Here is a 24269-nt window from a genome sequence, read left to right as displayed (position 1 = left end):
ACGATGTACGTGGAGGACTGTGAGGCGGGTTGAGTTGCCAGGATGTGGGCGAGGCGTTCTTGGATCGCGCCGAGGGAGGGCATGCGGCTAACGGGCTTGCCGGACAGACAGGGCAGGGACTCCCAGGGGAAGGATTGTAGCTCTTTGTCGAGAATGAGGATGATGTGTTGAGTCTCCGTGTCAGTTGGCAACGTGGCGTGGTAGGCGCGGAGGGCGTCAGTGGTCTCTAGCAACAGAGCGTCGAAGTCGATCTCGTCGAAAGCATTGGGTTCGCCGTTGAATTGCAGAATGTCGACGACAAAGTAAAGAAGATCGACAATGGAGTCCTCGAAGTCAACAGATGCCTCAGCGAACTCGATTGAGGTGAACAGGGATAGGACATGGGCATGCAGCTCAATTTTGGGGACCTTGGACTTGGATCTGGCTTTCTTCTGCTGGCGAGAAGGCAGGTGCTTGTCCAGAGCTTGTGTAAGGGATTCACCGAAGCGGGACAGCAGTGCTGGATCGGCGGTCCCTGGCGCAAGTAGGCCTCGAAAGCCACCGAGCCAGATGTTTTCGATGTTCGCAAGCCACACCTTGAGCCGTCTATCCAAGGTCTCGCGCTCAAAGAACCACTCTTTGCGGGCTTGCTTCTCCCCATAGCCGCGAGCGTCGTGTGAGGTGTCATTTGCCCTCTGAATGATCTCTTTCAGCTCGTTCCGGGCAAATTCCAATGTGAACTCGCACGGTGTGTCGTCGTCCACGCCTGGACGCTCTAGCGGCACTCGCATAAGGAATGGCGTAGTGCCGGAATGGATCCTAGACAGGAGAAGTTCTTTCGAATCGTGGCTGAGGCCGATTGAGACGACCGTCCAGGAGCTAGGAAGGCTGCGAATTAGCTCTGTGAAGTCCTCCTCATCATTGTCCGTATCAGTGATGGTTGGCCATATCTCAAGCTGCTCGCGTGCTGTAGTCTTACTCTCGGTAATTATGGCACATCTTTCTCGAGCTCTAGATACATCCTTGGGCCTAAGTGCTTGCAACACTACGCTGAGAGGCGAATAGTTCAGAGGCTTATCGGCGGCAGTCGACAGCAGGATAACTTGCGACAAAGCTTTGCAAAGAGATCCTACCATTGCAGACGGCAGTACTGCTAGTCGTGCCGTGTCGACCATTCGCAGCCACTCGTAGGCATGTGACAGAGCGTCGGCTTCGTCTGCATTGCGCGCAGGTTTTGCAGGGGACTGTTCCAGCAGAAGCGACATTTGACCACTCTTCCTCACACCTTTGTAGCGCACGGGAAGTGCCAACGCTGTCTCACAAACTGCGTTGCTAGAAGGATCTGCTGAGAGTTGTTCAAAGGCCTTCTGTGCAAGTAGCAACGCGTGTGATCCGATCTCGGCAGGCGTGAGGCGCGCAAGGCCTTCGGTTGGTGCGTCATCCTCGCCTTGTAACGCCTTGGCAAGCATGAGTTGATTCCGAAGAATGTTCAGACGTGCGTGCAACTCTTTTGCCGAGGCAGACAACGGCACAGGAGGCGCCTTTGCTGCTGGCTCTGCCAAAGAAGTCGCGGCTGTACGTTTCGCAGGCTTTCTGGAAGCCGGCTTTGCGGCAGCCTTCGTCGCTTTGGCCCGTTTCGATGCAACAGCGGCTCGCACTTGTGTCGTCGGCTTTGCTGCTTCTGCCTTCTGCCGTACTCTTTCGAAGAAATTTACAGCACGCTCGTCATCCAGATGCATGAGGGCTTCAGCATAATTCATTAGCTTATGATTCTGCAAAGTTGCGTTGATGGTCTCCTGGTCGTACAAAGTGTCGCCCAGCAAGGACATTGCCTGCTGCTTTTCCGATGCCTGAGCATAGATGAGAGCGAGTTCGGAGTTCACTGCCTGTCGTAGTGCGCGGCACCCTGTCCAGGCCACAGCTTTCATAGCGTGTTGTGCGATAAACACCGCGTCCTGGTACAAGCCTATGTGCGAATATAGATTCGCAGCCGTCCGTAGTACTTGCCGATGCACGAACACCAATCTCCAGTATTTTGCGCCTCGAGGATCGATTGAGGAATGCTGGCTGGCGTCGACCAGTGTGAGGTTGCTCATATCCTGGGTGATATTCTGCAGCGTTGACTCGTTTACGCTAGCGTCGCTCGTTGCTGCCGACTTCAGCATAGACTCGAAGGATGCCCAGACGGACGAGATGATCTTCACGGCCTGTCGAGCATACGTTGTTGCCTGTGCGAAGTTGCCGTTCTGTCTTGATAGACTTGACGCTAATACCGCCGCCCGACAGACACGCATTGGCTGTTCGAGTCTAGAGTTGACCCCTGAGTCCGTCTGTCGGGTAGGTGAATTGCCTGCTTCACGAAGAAGCTGGATGACTTCCTTGTTGTTGCCAATTGCAGCATGGTATTCCGCACTGGTCAGTAGCAACTCAGCATGCAGACCGTTGTGCTTCTCAAGCAATCGTTCAGCTTCAGCGAGCGCTTCGCCTGCGCCGATTGTATCGTCGAGCTCGAGCATCTGCCGACTGGTGTCTATGAGGATGCCTGCGTGGCTCTCTTGGGCACGCTCCGATTTCCGGCCCATCCAGAGCAGTATCTGGATCTGGCTGAGCTGTATTTGGGTCTGCGGCATACCATATACTGCAGCGATATCGCTCATAGACTTCATCTGGGAACGGAGTATAGATGTTTGAGTGTCGTTCATGAGACAAACGGCCAAGTCGGCGTGTTGTGCAAGATCTTGAAGAGCCGACGCATGAATGACCAACCTGGCCTCGTCCAAACGTCCCACAGCCAGATCCCATTGTATTGCGAGCGTGAGCCATTGCAACAGTAGACCATGCTCAATCTCGCCGCGGCTCGGGACACTGGTACCAAGTCGCTGAATAGTCTCGGAAGACGCCATGATCTCGACAACATCGGTACGTTTGCTTTTGGCCAGGAGGAAGAGCACATAACTGATGAACCCTAGCTTATACGACTGATAATCGAGGCCGGTGCACAGTGACTCCCATAGTTGCAACATACTCGAGAGTCGGGTATCGTCCATGGCCACTTCGTCTTGAACGACGATCAGAAGTTGCTCTTCTAGCAATGCGGCTCGTAGTGCATCATGCTGTTCCGGATCATCGTAGTACCACGATCCTCGGGCATTGTAGCACTGATTCTCGAGCGTGAGGTGCACGTAGAGGCCGAGGCTTCGTTCGATCGTACCCATGGCCCGTGCTGCTGGCGACTTGGCCTGGCGTAGGTCGGCTGCGGTGATCTTCTGGAACGTATCGTCTTGCTCCATATGACATATGATAGCCTGCTCTAGACACACAAGCGCCTTCGAGGAGTTCTTTTCGCTGATATACAACTCGGCAAGCTTCTCATGCTTCATGGCTATTAAAGCCGTCTTTCTTTGCTGCTTGGTTGCCCCTTCCATGACCTGTATCGCCTGCTCCAACAGCTGAACGCGATCGTTGGTAGATGCAGCGTGTTCGGTGGCCGCCAGATATCTCTTCCAGAATACATGGGAAACGCGAAGGGCCGTTGTCTGCAGGAAGTCGCGGACGCTCTCGCTCAGACCAGCGCCGTGGAGATGAGACTGGACCGACTTTGCGATTGCCACGCATGTGAGAAGAGCTGCATGCATCTCGTCTCGTAAGTGGTTCCGAGTCACGCCCAGCGGGTCCAGCCCGAGCACTGCTTCGATGATCTTTGCGAAGGCGAGCAGCGTGCCGGTTTCTTGGGTGTGACCCTCTGCTGATTTCGCTGCTTGTTCGAGCAGACTTGCCAGACGCCTTGACGCGTCGGCGATGGCAAATATGACGCGGACAGCAGAAACTTGGAATTCAGTGTAGGGGACGGATCGATTCTGGACTGCCTCATCATCGACGGTAGCTGCAGCAATTTCAGTGATAGCTGCCGCAGCAGTCCTCCGGAGGCGCGCAATGCCAAGCAGCCAGGGCTTCTGCGCGAGTACTTCATCTGCGGCTGCTAGTAGCTCAATGCATTGTGGAGCGAATGTGATAGCACTGTGCGGGTCTTTCTTCCATGAAGCCAATGCCGCAGTTGCCACATCGAGGATAGCAGACAGTCCGTCACTAGCATCCTCGCTCACGTTCGACGAAGAGCGAGAGATATGAACTTGCAAGCTGGACACTTCACCGCAATAGCTTTGCAATGATGCCGGCGGAGAAGTGACAAATCCACATCGCACGGTCGTGGTCTGTAGTGACGCCATACATTGCTTTGCTATCGATGCACTTTCCGGCCGGTGTTTGGCAGCAGTTATGCTCGCTTTGACGGCTCTGGAGAAAGGCGCCCATAGCTCACGAGGAAAGTCTGGCTGGTGTTGCAGGTACTTCCATGATAGACATTTGATCTGGAGAGCAGTTGTGGCTAGGCGAAGATTTTCGTCTCGTAGGGTGGGTGGACATGCTTTCTCGTTAAGAGAATGCAGCTTTGACAAGGCCAAGGATAGAGTGCGAAGTTGAGAGCCGCACAGATCTGGACTGAGATAGCCCTTATCGTGTCCGTCAAGGACCATCCAGGGTGGACTGCCATCGAGATCGGGATCCATGCGAGAGGACAAGCCTTCTTGTAGAAATGACTTGCCCTGGAGGATGGCCAGACGTAAGTTCTGAGCCTGAAGTGACGTTGCGAACTTGTGACCTGCGGCATCCTCTGCTCTCTGCATGCAGAGTCGGGAAGAGAAGTCCGGGCCAGGATTCGGAGCTTTTCGCTTCTTCCAGTACTGCTCATGGAGTCTAGCAGACTGTTTCTGGGCGACTTCGAGGAGCTGCAGGGTGATGGCTTTGTCAAGGAGGACGAGGCCGCCGTTCTCGACGCCATTAATGGCAGCATTGCTGGGATCAGTGTCTTCTGCTGTCAGGGTGCGCAGACAATCCAGCGCATCGGAGGCGCATCTCGCAATCGAGTCGACATTCTCGGTCTTTGCTGGCTTATTGGTTGCCTGTGCTGCTTTCTCGCCCCGATTGAGTGGTCGATCATTCAACGGCTGCGGCGTTGTCTGCTGTTTGGTAGTCGAGATCGCGTCGTTGGAGGGGTGGGCTGCGGAGTGAGACAGCTGGTCTTTGGCGGCGTCACTGAGGGCCTTGACAGTGGTATTGAAGACCTTGGTCGCAAGCTTCTTCCTGCACGTGGGTTCAAGGACTGCGACCTTCGGCGGCTGTGGCTCGTAAATGCTAAAGCTGACAGACTTGGCGGTCCTCGTGGGCTTTAACGCAGCTTTCGGCTTGACGGCGGGCCTCCGAGGGAGAGCTTTTGTGCCTGTTGCTACTACGGCTGGCTTCTTCGGCGCTTCCACTGGTTCGCCGTGTAGCAGTGAGTTGAGCAGCTGCACGGTGTCCGCACTCACCGTCTGTAGATCAGCAAGTGCGTGACATACGCGCTCGTACGCGACATCTTGGGCCGACTTCATTCGCTCGGCCTCTAATCTAACCCTGTGGCCTTCTTACCATCGACATGATGTCTGACGCGTCCAGAAAGAGTCGTCGACGACGTGATATTGACAACGACCAAAGTGGAAGTCTCGCCGGCGGCTCCTTCCATTTCCGATCTAGCGCTCTTGGCGATGAATTAAACGCCGGCATTGTGAGCGTTACAAAGTACGGGTAGACGAGTCCAATCAAGCACACACACCAAATTACACAACTCTGTCGTGACGGCGCGATGAAAGTAGGGGCAAGCCCGCTATGTTGGCGATGTCTGGACTTGTGTCAAGCACGGTCGGGCAGGAGCGTCACGGCTCGACTACCGGTGGTGGTTGCCCGCAATCCGCGACTAGCACAAACGCGAGCACAACATACTATTGCTGAAGAACGACCGTACCTTCCCAGAGTCGCCCAGCCGTCGATGTGGCAATCCATGGTACCCAGAGCTCTACGCGAAAGATCGCAGCAGCCCAAACCGGCGAAGAAGACGAATCCCGCCAATTTCTTCATCTGGATATACCTCCTCATCGGATCTCAAGCCATTCGCATCTTGACTCTCAAGAACGAGCGGCGTGAGGACAATAGAATCGCAGATGTCAAACTGCGACAGTTGAGGGAAGTTGTCGAGAGACTTGGGAATGGCGAGGACGTCGATGTCGAGAAGATGCTGGGAACTGGAGATGAAACACAGGAGCTGGAATGGGAGCAGGCACTACGGGAATTGGAGAGCGAAGAGCGTCTCTGGCAGAACAATCGCTCAAAGAGCAAAGCTGAAAGGCTGCGAAAAAAGATGCTAGAAGCTGAAGAGTTCCCTGCCAGCAAAATCGTGGCGCACCCGGACGCAGAGGTAGATCCTGTTGTTTCTACAAAACCGCCCGCAGCACCGGCGTTCTACTGAATAAAGGCTACTCAACCATGATTCAAGCCGCCCGAACACGATAGCCAATTCTGGGAAAATGCAGACGAAGACCATTGTCCAGCTGAACAACAATCTCCCGGTTGCTGAGACCATTGAGCTTGCCAGCTTGAGGGTGGTCGCTGGGGCGGGCACTGGGAAGGTCAGCAACGCACGAACGCAAGAGGGAAACGGGACATACTCGTCATTTGTCTCCACAACCACAGGCTGATCCTGCTTGAGGCCGGTCGGATCGTTCGCAGCCACGCCAATCGAGTCCACCGCATAATCAGCACTCAACACCTTCTCATGCGCTGCCTTTGCCTCGATCTTTGGTGCGTCATTCTCTGGAATGTGTCGAGGGAGGCCATTGATCCATTTGTGGACGCGGGGGAAGTCGTTCTCGCCAAAGCCGGCCTCCTTCTCGATTTCCAGCGTTTGGAGCGCCCATTTCAGCATCCATCCGGCGTGTATGTCTGCAGCGCCACACTTGTCGCCAGCGATCCACTGCTTGCCGTGTGACAAGAAGTCATGTTCCACGATATCGAGCCATTGCTTCAGCTCGCCAAGAGCGCTCTGTCGGATCTCGCCATAGTCGTCACGTGTGAAAATTGAGAATAACGATGATCGATCCTTGGCCATCTCTTTACTGATCAGGCCAGCAGGCACGAGCTGCAAGCAAGTCCAGAATGTCCGATACCCGAAGCTCTCGAATGCATGGTCTGCCGGCGAGGTCGGGATTGCCTTATCTTTCCAGATCTTTTGCACTGTCTCCAAAAATGGTCTGTTGTCGCAGTACAAGTCTTTGCCGATTGCATTGACAGGAATTCGACGATATGTCACGCCGATGTCTGTCAGACTCGGCCGCGGGAGGACGAAGGGCTGTTCGCAGCACGTGTATGGGATTTTCATGACATTGAGCAGATTTCGTGCCTTTTGCGCATTCGGCGCGAATTGGTAGTCGAAGGTGATCACCTCTGGCTGTCGTCCAACAGAACCCATTTTGCTGCGATGATTTGGCTACACGGAGACCTCTGCAGGTGTGCGGCTTCAAAATGGCCTTTGTGAATAGCAGCAAGAGAATGCCGGTGTTCGCGCAAATGGGGGAATTCTACACCTCAAATACGATCAGCTCTCACCCCTACTATGACACACTACGATTCGCAAACGCGCTCTCGACTTCATGCCATTCATAGCAGCCGTCGATCTCGCTCCGTCGCATCATCGCAAACTTTTCGGCTCATCCACGTCGCGACTCGACCTTGCGGGGAACCGCTAACCCGCGTCGAAAACATCCCCGCAAATGTTCGGATTCTAGACCAGCCGCAACCAAGATCTGTCGCAGTCACACCAGATCTAATGCGATTAGCTTTCTCGGAATTTATGTAACGTCAAGATCTGCCTGCAAAGGTAGCTGTATGAGCTCGCCGATGGAAACGCAGCCGCTCCTGGCCCTTCCGAGTCTGGACTGCCGAGGTCGGAGCTGATCATTCACAAAGAACATTGGCACGTGACTTACAGATGCTTTGTCACCACTGGCATCGAATGTCTTTGTTACCACCGCGCCGCGATTGTCGCCGACGAGCATATTTGGGCCCATGAGACTTCATTTGCGATACTGCTGGTACAGCTTGCGCCCCCAGCGGGCTCGCGATGTCGCGAAAGCACATGCTGGTCACTTCGATCTGCTCGCAGCTATCACTCCATTCTTCTCCCGAGCTTCGTCGTTCATATGCTCTCTGATTCCTTGATTTCCGCGACGAGCATTCGACGTGCTACTGTTGCCAAATAAGCGCCGACGTTGTTCCCAAGTCCCGGGTTCGCGAGACACAAATTGTCGTTGTCCGTAAGCATTGTCGTTTGGCAAACAATGATGGAAGTGCTCCCACTGCGCAAACGTCGACAAAATCAGTAGTCGAGTTTACATATAGCTTCGACGGAATTTAACCTCACCATGATCTCTCGTCTGGTTTAGAGAGCCAGGTGATTCGCTGTGTGTGCTTGATCAGCGGTACTGCAATCCGCTGCGGTCATCGCTACATTGATCTGCTGCAGTGCAGCGGTTCGATGATGCAGTTGGCACAAGATGCCTAGGGTCACTGATACCGCCATTGTCACCATTGTCACGCCGTCACCCAGTCTCAGCCAATGAGATCCAACATCCCACGGCACCCGTCACTTCACTCCAATCTACAGCGAATCTATCACGAGCGTGTAATGAGCTACCTTCACAGCACTGATATATACATAACCTAGCTCCTTGATTATGTCTACTCTTCCTCAGATCGAGCACTTCGCGCCATTTACCTTGCGACAGAGTCCTATTTGCAGCATTGAAGCTCTGCTGCTCACCCAGCAGTCCCTGTCCCGCCACTCTTCTGCTGGCAGTTTCGAGCTCTGCCAGCGCCACAGAAATCCATTCAAGACATAGAGCCAATTCAATCGCGATGCCTATACAGTGCACCTACGCCGATGTGTCAAGTTCGGCCCGAACAGACCACATTTGGCTTCCAAGAAACATCTATTGAAAGACGATCAGGAGAGTTCTGTGAGCAGCTTAGGCCGATGCAGTACTGTCGGCGCGGTGCCAGAATCTGCAGTACTCGAAATCCCTGCTGAGTCTGAGGGCTTCTCGCCACCTGTGAGTCTATCATCGACCACTGACCATCAAGTGCTAACGTATGCAGACGCCATGGTCTTCTTTCGAGGACGACAACTTCCCTTCACGAGCTCCTCGGCGGAAACGACGCGTTCAGCGGTCGAAACTTGCCAGCGAACCTAAAACTTATCCTGCTCCTCGGAAACTTATGGACCTGCCACCAGAGATACTGCACATGATCTTCCGAATAGTGTCCTACGCACCACAACTGCGCGTTCGATTCCTCAAACGCTCTAGAACATTGATAATACCCCATCCACATTCCATTCTGGTGTCACGAAAGTTTTTCGAGTACTCCAAGGCCGCTAAAGCTGACGTGCTATCGCAAGCAATGGTTGTTCTCCGCGAGGAGGACTTCGGACACGAAAGATACCTCCCAATCAACTTTCACCCGGATTTTGGCCTCATACAGAATCTGACTGCCCAGCACTGCTGGAGTGACAGTTCCATCAAGAACCTGAAAGTCCTGTTCGCCTCCGCACTACGACTGCGTACAGTCACTGTAGAGGGGCCCTCAATCTCAGCGTCGGGGAACTTTCAGCAGTGGACTTCAATCAGCCACGATGCCCACGGCGACTGGAATTGGTTCACTGCCGTGCCTGGGCCCAATTTCCAACAAGACATCAAGCGGGAAGTCGAGGACAATTTGCTCAGAGCCCTCCATCCTAGGCTCATTTATGAACATTCTGCAGCTGCTGTTGCTCTCGAGGCATGGCTGTCCCGGGGCAAGGAGTTCGAGCTCCGATTGAAATTCAACGTGCGCGGATGCAAGTACTTTCGGACTCCTCAGCGGCCACCTTGGAGGTACAAGGACCGGCATCTCTGGGTGAGTGCAGAGAGGATAGACTCTTGACCGAACAAGTCTTTTGCTGACCATGAACAGGATGTCACCTTTAGTACTCATGAACAATACCTCAAGATCGGACCAGGCGAAGGCAACCACATTCGCGAACGAGGCGAGCAGGAATCCGATATCACTACAGATCCAGCTCTCTTCGACAGACTTTGCGACAGCTCCGCCTGCCTGGAATTGCTCGATAAGATTAGGAACAATTATGATGTGGAACGTCCAGCCTGGGATAACATTTTCGAAGGTATGCACTTGCACGACTATAGCTTCTACGCCAAGTAGCTCACGTGACTTCCTTCCGTCCAAAAGTGTGGAAGAATCCTGGTCATCACCAAGCAACACGGCACTCTCATCGTGTTCGTCCAATGAAAGATATTTCGGGATAGTCAGCCAGCGAGCAAGCGGGGTGGATATGAGCGAAGGCCGGATCGAGATAGGTCGCGATCGCTCAATGGAGCAACCTCTGGACTTGGTCCGCACAACCTCTTGGAAGTCCGCGAAATCCCAGATGTAGAACACATTAGAGTCCTCCGGGCGCTGAGAAGCAACAACAAGCCGCCATGCAACTCATAGAGCCAGCCACTTCGAGCACAGTCGTACTGGTCTTTCCGTCACTCGGTGTAAAATGCACAAGTAAGTCAACACCGTGACTGCGGTCTTGGCACCTTCCATAACACAAACGAACTTCAATGGTCGTAAACGGCAGGTGCGATGTGATCCGGAAATTGATTGCGTCGTTAACCGTTCGAGCTCTTCACTCACCTGATTGACTGTCGACAACTACTCCGAGTCAACTACTACTAACTCATATTGAGCTGACTTCTGTCATCCACATCACATTCCCACACAGGGCGTTCTTGAGGCCGTTCGCTTTTCAGCGTCCTTGATGACTTCGACAGCCCTCACCAACATCTCGGCGCCGGCCAACGACCCACCCACGACCGGGAGCCTAAGTCGTTGTCACTGATCAGGACGTCACGTCGCTAATTGTCCATTATACAGGCGCAATCCCTCACGATGTCCGTTGAAGACAAGGAATCTCTTCAACTGATGAATTTGCCGATCGAAATACTCCGGATGATCTTCAAAGAAGTTATCCGTGACGTAAACCTGCCTGTCAAGGCTATATCATCCACCAACACGATGGCGATAGCTACCCTTCGTCTCTTGCAGTATCGCAGTCATATCTCATGGTGGCTCGCGAGACAGCACTTCGACAAGCTACCATCGGCGCGAATACTAAGGGCGTCTATTCGTTCAATCCGAGGCGGACTCTGACGGTGCTTCCTCAGTTTCGCTCGGTTCAATGTCTCACAATTCTGGATGGCTGGGGACTAAGCTATGCTGTCATAATAAGGAACATCCTCGAGGCTGTGCCAGACCTCCAGAAGTTGATCCTCATTGCGCCGACCAGTGTCAACCTAGAATTCCAATCTGAATGGCATCTGCGTGGCAGGACCAGTTTCGACAAACCCCAGTTCATTGTTCCACTCTCGGTTAGCCGTACCTGTGGCGACGACCACATCAAAACCGAATTCGAGGGCGTACTCCAGAAACATTTCAACCCGTCGTCTTTCAACAGTGAATGTCAGTTCGCTGGCGCGCTCGATGCATGGTTGACTCGGGGCAAGCAATTCGACTTATGCGTGGAGGTGACCATTTCGGGCGTTGCTCAAGACTTTTATGATGAGTACTGGGACATGGAATGGGATCTTTGGGTAAGTGGTTCGCTGTGTTGAAGAACCTCCCGCAACATGAGCAGCTCAGTTGACATTTCCAACAGACTGTAGTGTTCAGCACGCGTACACAAGCCCTGGGAGTCACACCCGCCAAAGACAATTCGGAATACTTCCAGAAGACCGGAACAGAGCTTGTCGTACCTATGGATCCATCATTCTTCGAAGGACTCAGCAGCACCGCTGCTGATGGAAGGGCGATACACTTATTCAGAACGATGTGGAGTCGCACATAGAAGCGAGCAGGAGAGCACCAGAGCAAAGATGGCAAGGTGTAAGCTTATCTGCACCAACTGCACTAGAGAGGACACCTGCTCGGCGAACCAACGATATCGAGGACTATTCCTACCTGTCTGCGCGTCTCTATGTCCATGGCGCCTTCGACTGCTAACACTCCCAGGTGTGCCCTCTCAACCGTGAAAATGCTTGGCAGCAACTCACCAACGCACTACCCAGAATGTTGAGCGGCAACGACGCTGCTGCGCAGGCCGCCCCAGCGCAATACCGAGTTCAATTTCTTTCTTGATCACAACAAAGAAAGCAAAGACTCGTCTTGTTCGTTGCACAATGTCGAGATCGATCCTTGGTCTTGCGACAACGTTGATACCTTTGTATAGTCTCAAGATATCCATTGTCACAGCGACGCCCTTTGTTGTCGATTGTCGCACAGTCGATTGACTACAGTCAAGGCTGCAGCGATGCCCTCAGCGAGCCAACTTCAACGCCTCTTCCCGACCGTTCCGCGCACACGTATCGAGTCCAGACAAACGCAACGGTCCAGACACAACCCCCAACAACCACGATGCAATCACAACTACCAGCAGCCGTACCAGTGCGGTACGGCCTCTACTACGCCGAAGGTACCGGCTACTTCCACGTCCGCGAGTTGGGCAAAGGCATCCAAGGGACCGCAGTCCTAGTCCGATGCGCTGTCACAGGTGAGCTCTTCGTACGAAAGAAACGCCAACTCGAGTACAACGCTGCGCAAATGAATGAGCTGGTGATCGCCGACTCGATCTGCCACCCGAACGTGATCAAATGCGTGTGGTCAAAGCAGTACAGACATCCGGACACCGGTGCCACCTCCAGCGTGACCTACTGGGCGTTTGCTAACCACAGCGACATCAAGCACCTAATTACAGAGTTCATCGAGGCAGGACATCGTGTCCCGGAAGCGATCATATGGAAGTTCCTGGCTCAGGTCTACCCAGCGATGCATCAGATGCACCTTCAAGGCTACGCACATCGGGACTCGCACATTGGTAACATCTTCGTGGACTGGCCGGAAAGCGCATTCCTGCCAGACTTCTATATCGGCGATTTCGGCCATGCGCACGCATTCGAGCAAGGTGTCGTGGACAGTTCATACGGTAAGCTCGATGATCACCCCCAAGCAGGTAGGGCGCCTGTGAACGCAGGCATTCCGCATGTGGGGTGGATGGATGGCTTCAACCCAACCGGCATGGGCAAGTTCCTGATGTCGCAGACGACACCAGCATTCTTGACTAACATTGCGCATGACTTTGAGTTGCTTGCGCACACACTGGCGTGCTTGTTGAGATGGGAGCCTGGGATGGATCCTGACGACGATTCCGACTCTTCATCATCATCCCAGACCATCGAGGAGCTACCCACACCCCTTTCCCCAACCCCTGAAGAGTTCTACTCACCCATCCTACAGAAGACCCTCGAGTACCTAGAAGTCCTTCCGAGATATCTCCTTTCCGACGACATCCGTACGCTCCCGCGCTATGTTGCCCTCTACCGCTCGATATTCGAGCACTGCATCCATCGACCCGCAGTCCACTACTGGCATTCCGGTATCCAGCCCGACTCTACATGGAGCGCTATGCACGCTGTGCAGCCGAGCTCGTTTCCTCTGTTCAACGGCGTAGCTATGCCTACTGCAGCTGCCGGGCATGAAGCATCGAAGGACGCCATCATGACGTTCCCAACGGTGCAAGCACTGGAAGCCGCCGGCGGCGTCCCCGGACCGTGGCAGGTCGGCGTGATCGACGCCCGAACAGGCCAGCTGCTCTACTCAGATGGCAATGTGCGGGATATGTGGGAGTGGACTGTGAGGACGAGGGAGGAGATTGAGGAGGATGAGGCTATCCAAAGGGCGCTGGATGAGGAGGAGGATGAGGCGTACCAGCGGGCTTTGGCGGAGGAGCTTGGGGATGATGTGGAGGGCTACGATGCGGTGGATGAGGAGGAGGATGTGCTGGAACTGGCTGGGGAGGTGGAGTTGTTGGCTGATGAGGCGAGGTGGCCGGAGAGGTATGCGGAGTCGAGGATCAGTTTCTAGGTGAGTCTTCCAGGTGACAGTGCTGGTGCAGATCACGGCACACTGTGAGGTTCTTTCTCCGGCTGGTATGGTAAGAGCTAGTTCTAGTTGTCCTTTCTTTCAAAGCGTATCTGTCCTATGCTTTCCCATACGTGGTCCTTTACGTGTTTGTGATTCAAGTACGCCCGGTATGACTCCCTCATCCGCCTTAGTATCGTCGTTCTGGCATGCAGGCTTTTGGCACACGAGTGTGTCGGACTTTTACAACCGTGACTGTTGAGCTCGCTACTGCAGATGATAGACTCCAACCATGGGTTAAGGCTCTGCGATCAAGCTTCCTCGGACAGGCGATGGAAAGGCTGAGGCAGCTCACTCATGACATCAGACCCTCGCCAGTCTGGACTACAGGAGCACCCGTCATGGCCACTTACCGTCGTTGCTCCAAGCTCCAAGCCGCCCGTACGCTCTGCCTGTCTGACGAAGAGAGCCTGAGGCTCTTCCTCAAGCGTTCTTGACTCGCTCGATAGATTCTCGAGAAGCAGGTCTGTTGATTATCTCGTCGAAGATCGATATGTCGTAAGGAATCACAGAGTCGGGCTCATCCTTGTCAAACTCGATTGCACGAAGATGGCCGTCGCCGGACACAGTAGTGTTGCAGTTGTCTTTGCCGGGCATCATCGCGATGGCTTGGGTATGGGTACTGAATCTCGCAGTCTGTGGACAAAAGTCAGATTGGGTTGCCCAAGCAAAGCATAACTGCTCAGGGGACAAGCATGTACATACCCAGAGGTGCACTTTCCGGTTCTCTAGGCATGGTAGAAGCGCAGTGTTGTCCAGTGGAAAATTCATTTTGTACACAACGGGAGCTTCGATACACAACTCGAATCTCTTGTTTCCAGCCTCCCAGACCGCGAGAGCACCTGCAAACTGACAGTTTGAATCGAAGAATCCTGGGAGAAGCCATCTTTCCAAAATTTTCGTGAAGCATTCCTTGACAGCATCAGTACCGTCTCCCCGGAGCGCGACATGTAGTGGACTCTCGCTGTTCAGGCGGGAATCATCAACCACTCGGCTTTCCACCTGTCTTGGGAGCATTGGGATTCTGAACGGTGAGCACAGAATCAATTTCTGCAAGCCTGGTACAGCCTTGATGGTCTTACTGAAGAACTTGACGTCGCGCAGCTTCCAGGGGTGGTTGATCTTGAGACTCTGTAGGACACTGACATCTAGAGAGACAAGGATGCCCGAGGGTCTCGAGTCACCTGTTGTGAGCGACGGCGGGTTGATGAAAACGTGATGAAGGGCCACAGGTTGTGCAATTTTGCGAAAACGCTTTGACGTTCGGAGACTTCGAGGAAGATCGACCATCAACTTGTTGGTGGACTTCATGGGTCTGGCGTGGAAGCGATGATTGCGGAAGCATTCTTCGAAGATCATCTCGAGTATCTCGTCTGGTAGGCTCATGAGACTGGTAACATCTTCGCCTCGAGTCGACGCCCTAGAGGCCTTCTGCCATGGTCAATGAGATACTCGAGCGCAGAAATACTGGTAACGGCGATGATTACTTACGAGATCAGAGCTTGATTGTGTCATGATGGATTGCTCTTCGCCGTATTACGGGCGATGACTGCAAGCACCCAGTGTCTCGGTATCGATGATACGAACACCGAAGAATAGTCGATGGAAGAGAGAACCTCGAACCGTCCACGATGATGGGAAGATTCCGAGGCGGGATAGGAACGATCAGGCGCCAGGTCCGTTTGTAAGGGTATAGCTAATCCTCTGATGACGATCACTTCACTTGTGGTTGCCCAGGTGCTAGGCGACGAACAGTGTCAACTGAAGTAACGCGAATGGTGGAGTACTCGCAATTGTGAACTCGACGACACTCTCCTGTCTTCCGTTCCCAACGGTTCGTCGCCGCCGGTGTCGCACGGTAACCATCTGCAGTACACGCTCGGCCTCTAGATATTGGAGGTAACACCGGGTTCGATAGTCTCCAGCAGCTGACACAGCTCGCTCCATACCTTCTTCTGAGCCTGAGCACCGTCTTCACTCGTCACGAACGGGTTGATCCTGCACCTCCGGTCAGCAAAGCACTCCTTGACGATCACAAATCCAGAAGAACTCACACATCAGGCGCACAATCACTCAGATACTTCCCATGCGTCTCCTCCCCGCCCTCAGCCGCATTGACGATAGTCCTACTCCCCATCTCCGTATCCCTCGCCATAACCTTCTTCAGCGCCCTCACAAACCACGGAAACGGCTCGCTCGCCGAAATATTCGTAGCCACCCATCCCGGATTCGACTGACTCACCACCACCCTCCCCTCCTTCCCACTCCTCGTGACCTGCTCCGCCAACTCTCTCACCGCCAACATCTCCACCATCTTGCTCACATTATACCGATCCGTCATCCTTGCCCTCTCCTTCTCCGCCAGCCCCTCAAACAGCCTCTCAAATTTCCTCTCCGGAAACGCCGTCAACCAATGCACAAACGAGCCCGTGTATGTAAGCACACCCGCCGTCCCATTCCTCACCGCCGACTCCCGTAGCTTCGGCAGCACCATAATCCCCATCAGCAATGGACTAATACAATTAACAACGATCTGGCTCTCCATGCCCTCCACCACGGTCCACTTCCGAGTGTTAATCCCCGCATTCGCAACGAACACATCCAGCCGATCCAGCGTCTCCAAGCGATGTCCAAAGCGCTTGACGGACTCATAGCTGCTGAGATCGACTTCCCACACCTCACAAACCCCCTTGCGAGCCGTTCTTTCCTCAATCGACGCCTTGGCGGCTTCGCCTTTCTCGATACTGCGGACGGCGAGGATAATCTTCGCGGCCTCCAAACGAGCAAAGTGGCGCGTGGCTTCGAGGCCGAGACCAATGTTGGAGCCGGTGATGACGATGGTTTGGTTGGTGAAGGGCTTGGTTGGGTAAGGGAGGGTTTTGTATTGCGAGAGGATGTCTTTGGCGAGGCCCATGTTTACAGGGGTCGTTGTGAAGGCCCTTTGAGAAGGGGTGGAGGCTCTCAACGGTGTTGGTGGCTGTCTCGTCGTTGCATGGAGCTGTCGAGTACCCGCACCAGACACGACGCGTCCAGCGGAACTTATATTGATTACACAGACCCTGATACGCGACGTTGATGAGCACAGGTTCATGCTCCTCCGCCTTTCGTCCTTGGGATGGGCAGTAGCTCCACCGACGGCGTGACTATACGCCGAAGCGAAAGTGTGCCCCTGAACCAAAGTTGAAGGTTCGTAGTGACACCAGCAGATATTGGTTCTGCCTGGCGCTGCTTCATGTTGATTGGCTAGATGTTACCTCGGATCTCCACGCCGATTCTCTATCCCGACCACCACTGCAGATGTCGCGGAAGTGACAACCTTGCTGTGAAAACAATGCAATATGATAAACGGCTTCAGGTTGCTGGATCGGCAAGGTGCGGTGGTGTGGCTGGCTATACAGCTGGAGCGGAACGCATCAGCACTGGACTGAAACACAGCTGCAGATTTGCTTCATCACATGTATGTGTCGGGTAACTTCTGCATCTGCCAATCTGGCTGACCTTGTTGAGTACGCGATGGTATATTCAGTAGGTTCAATGAAGTCTGGTATGGACGGTGGACGCTGGCATGTATCACCGCGCTGACTAGACTTCCGTATGACTTGCGAATGGTTGGTGCTCCATTCTGTCACAAGCCCATTCTGGCTATCGTTCTCCCAACCTGGTGCGGCCCTCGATTGCGCCTGCACGAGCTTTGTATCTCCAGTGCTGGTTGGAAGTGCATTCAGGCTCTCCTGATGAGGCTTGCGTGAAGATCCAGATGATCAATTCATGTCCTTCTCGCCCACATGGCGAATACCCTTCGCCGATCCTACTTGTCCGATGCTTTGCTCCAATCGAGCAGCCAGAACTGGTGTTGGAGAATTACCGTTGTGTGGCTCATCGGCGCCTAGACGCCCGTCTCAGTCGCGGTGCGTGCCGGTGTACCATTTTGCGAAGGTCTTTCTGTACTCTCGTAGCCTCATCTGAAGAGCAGTATGTCTGTGTGCCTCTCTGAAGAAGGAGGGATCGATTGGAATAACGCTCTCCGGGGTACCGTTCTCGGAGTAATTGGAGTTGTCTTTCCCTGGTATGATGGCCAGACCTTGCCTACGAGTGCTGAAAGCTGCGGTCTACACCAGAAGGTCAGCTGGGAACGTCCAAATCGAATGTGCACTATCGTCTTGGGGACTCACCCACAAGTGCGGATACGAACACCAGCCCGCCATGGAGGGCTGCGCCATGTCGCCGCAAACCTCCTCCTCCATGCAGATTTCGAAGCCCTCCTCGCGTGCCAACCAGGTTTCCAGAGCGCCTACAAGGAAGCAACAATATTCGCGAGAGCGATCACCACGAAGAGCGAAGTCATCCTCAAAGTTGATCTTGATGGCCCTAGCGCCACTCGAACCAAGCCCGACATCGAACCGCTTGTCAATCTCCGTGCCGGACTCCTCGATCTGAACAAACCACTTGGGCCCAATGTAACCGGGCAAGCATGTCGAGTCGGGTGCGCCAAGGACTAGCTTCTGCAGGCTTGTTACAGCCGCAAGAGCAGCTTCTAAGGAAGCGAAATATGGCCGAGTCACGCCTCGGTACATGCTGAGATGTTGCACAACCTGAAAATCCTTTGAGACTGTGATGTCGGCAATCGCAATATCCATTTCGAGACTATCATCGGACTCATCTAGGACAATCATCGATTCTCGCAGTGCCGCAGGTTTGGCTAGCTCGAAGTATTTTCTTGAGACCAGAACAGCCCGCGGCAGCACGATCATCAACATGCTGGAAGAACGCCGAAGCGTGGTCTGAAGACGCAGGTCGCAGAATGCATACTTGAGAATCATCTGAAGTATTTCCGTAGGTAGGCTCATAAGACTGGTGATATTCGCGGCTTGGGTTGAGATCTTGATAGGTTCCTGTCGTGACAAATGAACAAGTAGACTCAATGAGACGCATGACAAAGACGTCAAGGATGGCGAGGGCTTACGAGAACAGAATCCGGCGGCATCATCATCGACTGCGGCTCCATGCTTGATGAAGGCGATGAACTGGTGGTGAGACTTTGCGATCCGCAATTGTTGAGTTTCGTGCTGGAGAGGCCGCTGGAATGAAAGCAAAGAATATTGAAAGAGGTGTAAAGGAGAATAACGGTTTGAGCGCGTTGTTCTATGCAGAGTTGCAAATGTGTGACTGTCAAGGCAAGCACATCACTCGCGGTTGCCGGACGAGAAGATGATTCAAGTGAAGGAGTCTGAATGCCTCAATGCGAGACCCTAAACTCGCCGACCCAGTCAGATGCCTGGCCGTTGTCAGGTTGAGAGGCCGTTCCGTCTTAGGAGCGAGCAAAGACATCGTCGTGCGATTGAGCGATCTCTAGGTATACTTCTTTGACCTGGCGTTCGCCTAGTCTTTTCTGTACTCTGCCTTATACGCACGGAGTCTTCCCTGAGCTATCGGACTCTTGAGGCTATCCAACAAAAACGATGGATCCATCTTCATCATGCTCTCTGGCTCGCCACCCTCAACATGCCTCGAGTTCTCACATGCTGGTATGATGGACAAAGTATTTCGACGTAGGTTCAGACGTGCAGCCTGCACAGAGGTCAGTTCAAGGTGAACAAAGGAGACGGGCGTTCTTATTTGAGAGCACTCACCCACAAGCAAAAAGGTTGCCAGAAAGGGTCTGGGTCTTCTCCGCCCACTTCTCCTCCGACCTCTGCCTCCAAACAGAGTTCAACACCAACGTCCTGTACCAACCATGTCTCTATAGCGGCAGCGAGAAAGCACCCGTAGGGGTCCCACGGATACCGGTCTGGAAGGAAGTGTGCCATGAAGCTAGTCTTGATGGCCAGGGCGCCCTTTGAATGGAGAGCGACGGCAACGTTACCAAGGTTATCGGTGCACGACTCATCGTCGGGCACGTAGCTGAAGTGCTCCTGTCGCAAACATATGAAGTCGTCCCGTTGCAGACGTACGGTATTCAGTGCGCCCAGAACTAGTCTCCGCAAGTTCGGGACAGCATCGAGCACGGCTTCCAGAACCTCGATGTAGGGCTTGTCGGTGCTTTGATTCATGTTGAGGATGGTGAGGTACTGTATGGTCTGAAAGTCTGTGCAGACTGTGATGTCGAGAGTCTCATCGAGCCAGTCCTTGGACCAGAAATAACACGTGTCTCTGACAATGATCATCGAGTCTTGTAACGCTGCATGTTTGGCGACCTTGAAGTACGCCTTCGATACCAGAATAGCTTTGGGAAGCATTATATTCAGTCTGGGAAAACGCCGCATGCTGGCGTGTAGACATCGGTCAGAGAAAACTTTTCTCAAGATGATTTCGAGGATCTCGGGTGGTAGGCTCATCAGCGTTGGGACAACGTCACTCGCTTGAGCCGACATCTTGCGGGAGTCCTCCTGAGACCATCAGCAACGCGGCCAACGAATGACATGCATAACAAGGATGATGATGACTTACAGGGTCTAATACTGGTGGCGCCATCTCCGGGAGATATTCTGTGTCCTATCAAAGACGATACTTGTGATCAGCGTGGTCTTCTACTGTGATTGTCGAGGAGATGCGAGATGGTGAAAGGATGATGAAAGAAGTTCAAAGAAACGGAGAGTCGTTCGAGCGTGATGCCGCACCCAAGTGACAGTTGTGTGAGTCACGACGGCAGTCACTTCCCTTGTGGTTGCCAGCGGACAACTCGTGTCAAGTGACGTAGTGTGAAGGGCTTGATTCTAAAGTTGGTAGGAGCTACCCATCGTCGATGACAGTCTCGGCTCCAGTTACGCTGCGTGGTTCTATGCAGAAGAGACGTTGACGGACGCCGCTGCGCCATGAAGGCCGCGATTTAAATCCGCCGCTCCTGTCGCAGTCGATGTCGCACATACTGAAGCACTAAGTCCCTCGTTCGGATACCACGCCAGCGCCGAATGGCAGGTCCATATCTATCTTGAGAGCCGCTCTAGCGTGGACAGAGGACAGCACCGTCGAGGCCACTGGACATCGTCATGTACTTTGACGGTTCTGTCCACTCAGGGCTTTCGCTATCATGTTGCTGCCTTCATGCGGCTCTGGTTCGGCGAAGTCTCTTCTGGCCAGCCTGACTGTTGCACATATCGTCAAAAAGTGATGAGCTCATAGCGATTATCTTCTCCGGTTCCCCATTCTCGGCGTATTTGATGTTGTTTCTGCCAGGTACGATGGCTAGTGCATGTGTTCTTGTACTGGATTTGACAGTCTGCATGACGAAAAGCCATTAGCAATGATAAGCGTGGAGTCTTATCGAGGCGATTTACCCACAGATGCCACTCATCGACCAAATCATTGACATTCACCTCCAAAGAGACCTCGAATGTCTTGTTTCGTGTAGTCCAGGCCAACAGAGCGACAGCAAGATAGTGCCAGTCCATATTATCATAGCTCGTAGGCCATTTGTCGATCCTCTTCTCGAACTTACGCTTGATGTAGTCAGAGCGTGTGTCATTAAGTGGGATACTCATCTCCTCATCGACTGCATCACGATCGAGTTCGACGGAGTTGGGTGACATATCTTCGTACATCAACCAAATCTTGAACTTCGGTTGCACAACGAGTCTCCGCAGTCGCGGTGCAGCTTTGACGATGGCTTTCAGATTCTTCGTGGAGTATGGAGACATGTCGGACTCGATCTTCTGGAGGGTGAGATGTTGTATTTGATGGAAGTCCGGAGACACAGTCATTTTGGGGTGGGATGTTTTGGGACGGACATTCATGTGCCAGAAGCGACGCGGGATACCCGCGAGGCACACTGAACCTTCTTGGAGCGCTGCCTGTTTCGCAACCTTGAAGTAGTCTCGTGAGACAAGAATAGCCTGAGGCAGAGCGATTCGAACCGACAACGTGTTGAACGATTCTACAAGCCTTGTTTGCAGACAGGGGTCGCGGAACGCCTCCTTCAGGATGATCTCAAGGACTTCGGTCGGTAGAGTCATGAAAGTTGTGGCGACTTTCTGGACATGACTTGACTTTTTGGAGGCCTGCTGGACTGGTCAGCAAGAGATGCGAAGTAAGGAGGATTGACGACTGCGACGGCGAAGACTTACCGGATCGGTCTCTGACTGCGCCATGATCGGTTGCTATGCGGCGACCTTTTGGAGTCGACGCAGTGAGAACTTCGATGCGTAAGGTCCGGAGCTCGTGGTTTGGGAGAGGACGTCGATGCGTAAGGTCTGGAGCTCGTGGTTTGGGAGAATTGCAAAGAAATGTTTGAGTTTACGAAGACTAGATAGTGGAAGGAGAGAGACGTGAAGGAGAGACGACCGAGTGCTTGATCCATTTCAAATTAGCAGAACAAGAATTTGGCAAGGCGGCCACTTCACGAACGTTTGGCAGGCCACACATTGGTTCGAGTGAACTGAAAATTTCGGTTGCTCGGAGCTCTGTTAAACCTTGGACGCTTCCTGGTACATCAACATAAGAGACGACGGTAGACAACAATCAATTACTTTGCCTTGCTGTTGGTTCATGTTCCATATCGACCAAAGCGGGCAATTCTTTTCCGCTAAGGCAGTCCTTGATGGTCATGATGTCTCGGAAGACTGACGCTCCGAGGCTATGCTCAGATGTGCGAAAAGATAGGCCTCGTGCATCGACCATCAGCTCGCACGTCTCGTGACACATCGTCGCCCACATGTTTACTTCGGCACCCACACTGGTCCGAACGGAGTACAGACAAGTTCATATTTGACGGTTACTGTGACTTCGACTTCAGCGTTGTTGACTGGAGGCGAGAAGCTTGCAGAGGCCATTGCTGCTGCTGGTGGAGAATAGCGAGTGATGACGCTGTTTGGTGTAGGATGCGAGTAGAGGTGACCTTGAGCGTCGGTTATTTAAGACCACCGATCGAGTCTTGCGATGAAGGCCTTGATGAAGGGCTGTAGTTCGATACTCTTGAGTCTACTGCCTGTCAGCGAAAGTGTTGCGGAACAGATCTGGGAAACGGACAGCCAAAAGTGAATTACCGCTGCTCCGATAGTTCTTCGGTGGCCTGGCTGTGCACAAAGAAAGTGAGGCCAGAGCGGCTGCTGGTATACCTAGTTATATGTCCTTCTGCTCTATTTCGCTGTGTCGCAGCGAGACTGCACGTGCTCGAGCCGCGCTGAGCATCAAGGCAGATCGGGGCGTACATGCCGGAGCGAGTGCATCAATGCATGATGAGGCGACAAATCAAAAGCAGACCTGGCCTCCTGAGCCCTGGTGGCATGGAAGCCATCTTGCATAGAAGCATTCCTTCGTAAGACCAACACAGCAATAATTCCATGTGGATATGCATTAAGGACAGCGCATCTTCGCGACATGATGGGCTGCTGATCGACATTCAGCCTGCGCGGGGCGGGCGAGCCCTATGAGTCGTTACCTGTCAACCTGAATGGTGGCAGACGTGTTGCCTTCTTTGTTAGGTACTGAGGGGCGTGGCAAGCGTTGATTGGTCAGACACGGAATGAAGCTGTCTTGGGCACCACTAAGTACTTTATGCCCACAAAGCATTAGATAGCTTCGATGTCCAGGATGTGGTGGCGTTCACTGAACCCCACCACAGGCGGTCAGCTATACAAAGAGGTGACTGGATCAGACGGCGTACTATGTGAGAGTTCAGGAAGGACATGGGTTGTAATGGCGCCCGGGATGCTGTTGTTGAATGTCGTCCGTATGGCAGAACATGCTCCCATCAGTACGCGATTCCAGACGAGCCTACTCCGCGCCTCGTGAAGCTATCTACTGTCATCTATCGACCGGCTCTCCGGCGTGTGGCGTCCACAATTGTCGGGACTCAACGAAGTGTGAGCAGTTGACCGGATCCTGCCTGCACGAGGGTCAGAGACATTCCTTCGATAGCTTTCGGGTAGCACCCTCTCAAATGTAGTAGAGCCATGAAGTTTTCGGTGCATGCCGCTGTATCGCAATCTATGCAAGAAGAACAGGAAGAGCAAAGAGAACAAGCTCATGGAGGAGGCGACGAAAAGGCTAGACCCGATTAGGAGCATAAGCTTGGCATCCTACGCGCGCCGCGTGAGAACTTGGCCCGGGAGGTCACGCCGCCCGATTCGGACGATTGAACATGCAGTGGACAACAAAGAACGTAGAAGTCCTCAGTCTACCGGCAAAATACAGAGGCTGCCACAACTGCCGTAAAATGGCATCATCGACTTCAGTGATTGCAATTGTTAGTCTCTGCGGTGTGTAGCTCGACCGATTGGGAAGTGCGTATCTGCCTGTCGCTGGCGCCTGAAACATGCGCAAACGCTGGAATCGACAGCGCTCCGGATCACATCACGAAGTTGGCTTACTTAACTACACGAGGAGACCGCGACGAGGCTGGGCGAGGCTGC

The 24269-nt window shown here is 53.4% G+C and overlaps 10 protein-coding genes across 10 annotated transcripts; 4 read left to right on the top strand and 6 right to left on the bottom strand.

Moving 5' to 3' along the window:
- Nucleotides 1-5851: 5851 nt before the first annotated feature.
- On the top strand, nucleotides 5852-6316 carry AB675_7277 (uncharacterized protein; the record flags this gene model as incomplete). The annotated part of the gene is made up of 1 exon (XM_018147632.1): nucleotides 5852-6316. The coding sequence occupies one exon, from the start codon at nucleotides 5852-5854 to the stop codon at nucleotides 6314-6316; it is 465 nt and encodes a 154-aa protein (XP_017996270.1).
- Nucleotides 6317-6338: 22 nt separating this feature from the next.
- AB675_7276 (uncharacterized protein) lies at nucleotides 6339-7315 on the bottom strand (the record flags this gene model as incomplete). Its single annotated transcript, XM_018147631.1, has 2 exons — nucleotides 6339-6468; nucleotides 6516-7315. The coding sequence occupies 2 exons, from the start codon at nucleotides 7313-7315 to the stop codon at nucleotides 6339-6341; spliced, it is 930 nt and encodes a 309-aa protein (XP_017996286.1).
- A 1445-nt stretch (nucleotides 7316-8760) lies between these two features.
- Nucleotides 8761-10104, top strand: AB675_7275 (uncharacterized protein; the record flags this gene model as incomplete). Its single annotated transcript, XM_018147630.1, has 4 exons — nucleotides 8761-8794; nucleotides 8845-8954; nucleotides 9001-9798; nucleotides 9856-10104. 4 exons carry the CDS (start codon nucleotides 8761-8763, stop codon nucleotides 10102-10104), a joined length of 1191 nt encoding a protein of 396 aa, XP_017996305.1.
- Nucleotides 10105-11012: 908 nt separating this feature from the next.
- Nucleotides 11013-11794, top strand: AB675_7274 (uncharacterized protein; the record flags this gene model as incomplete). Its single annotated transcript, XM_018147629.1, has 2 exons — nucleotides 11013-11540; nucleotides 11606-11794. The coding sequence occupies 2 exons, from the start codon at nucleotides 11013-11015 to the stop codon at nucleotides 11792-11794; spliced, it is 717 nt and encodes a 238-aa protein (XP_017996324.1).
- A 566-nt stretch (nucleotides 11795-12360) lies between these two features.
- On the top strand, nucleotides 12361-13866 carry AB675_7273 (uncharacterized protein; the record flags this gene model as incomplete). Its single annotated transcript, XM_018147628.1, has 1 exon — nucleotides 12361-13866. The coding sequence occupies one exon, from the start codon at nucleotides 12361-12363 to the stop codon at nucleotides 13864-13866; it is 1506 nt and encodes a 501-aa protein (XP_017996207.1).
- Nucleotides 13867-14346: 480 nt separating this feature from the next.
- Nucleotides 14347-15438, bottom strand: AB675_7272 (uncharacterized protein; the record flags this gene model as incomplete). Its single annotated transcript, XM_018147627.1, has 3 exons — nucleotides 14347-14559; nucleotides 14629-15354; nucleotides 15415-15438. 3 exons carry the CDS (start codon nucleotides 15436-15438, stop codon nucleotides 14347-14349), a joined length of 963 nt encoding a protein of 320 aa, XP_017996222.1.
- Nucleotides 15439-15809: 371 nt separating this feature from the next.
- AB675_7271 (Retinol dehydrogenase 12) lies at nucleotides 15810-16837 on the bottom strand (the record flags this gene model as incomplete). The annotated part of the gene is made up of 2 exons (XM_018147626.1): nucleotides 15810-15921; nucleotides 15978-16837. The coding sequence occupies 2 exons, from the start codon at nucleotides 16835-16837 to the stop codon at nucleotides 15810-15812; spliced, it is 972 nt and encodes a 323-aa protein (XP_017996240.1).
- A 985-nt stretch (nucleotides 16838-17822) lies between these two features.
- On the bottom strand, nucleotides 17823-18680 carry AB675_7270 (uncharacterized protein; the record flags this gene model as incomplete). The annotated part of the gene is made up of 2 exons (XM_018147625.1): nucleotides 17823-18032; nucleotides 18096-18680. The coding sequence occupies 2 exons, from the start codon at nucleotides 18678-18680 to the stop codon at nucleotides 17823-17825; spliced, it is 795 nt and encodes a 264-aa protein (XP_017996257.1).
- A 622-nt stretch (nucleotides 18681-19302) lies between these two features.
- AB675_7269 (uncharacterized protein) lies at nucleotides 19303-20394 on the bottom strand (the record flags this gene model as incomplete). Its single annotated transcript, XM_018147624.1, has 3 exons — nucleotides 19303-19491; nucleotides 19554-20309; nucleotides 20371-20394. 3 exons carry the CDS (start codon nucleotides 20392-20394, stop codon nucleotides 19303-19305), a joined length of 969 nt encoding a protein of 322 aa, XP_017996310.1.
- A 568-nt stretch (nucleotides 20395-20962) lies between these two features.
- Nucleotides 20963-22007, bottom strand: AB675_7268 (uncharacterized protein; the record flags this gene model as incomplete). Its single annotated transcript, XM_018147623.1, has 3 exons — nucleotides 20963-21139; nucleotides 21198-21917; nucleotides 21984-22007. The coding sequence occupies 3 exons, from the start codon at nucleotides 22005-22007 to the stop codon at nucleotides 20963-20965; spliced, it is 921 nt and encodes a 306-aa protein (XP_017996229.1).
- Nucleotides 22008-24269: the final 2262 nt, after the last annotated feature.

This window comes from Cyphellophora attinorum, assembly GCF_001299255.1.
Source record: "Cyphellophora attinorum strain CBS 131958 chromosome Unknown Contig32, whole genome shotgun sequence".
Classification (NCBI taxonomy): domain Eukaryota; kingdom Fungi; phylum Ascomycota; class Eurotiomycetes; order Chaetothyriales; family Cyphellophoraceae; genus Cyphellophora; species Cyphellophora attinorum.
This window is presented reverse-complemented; position numbering and strand designations above follow the sequence as displayed.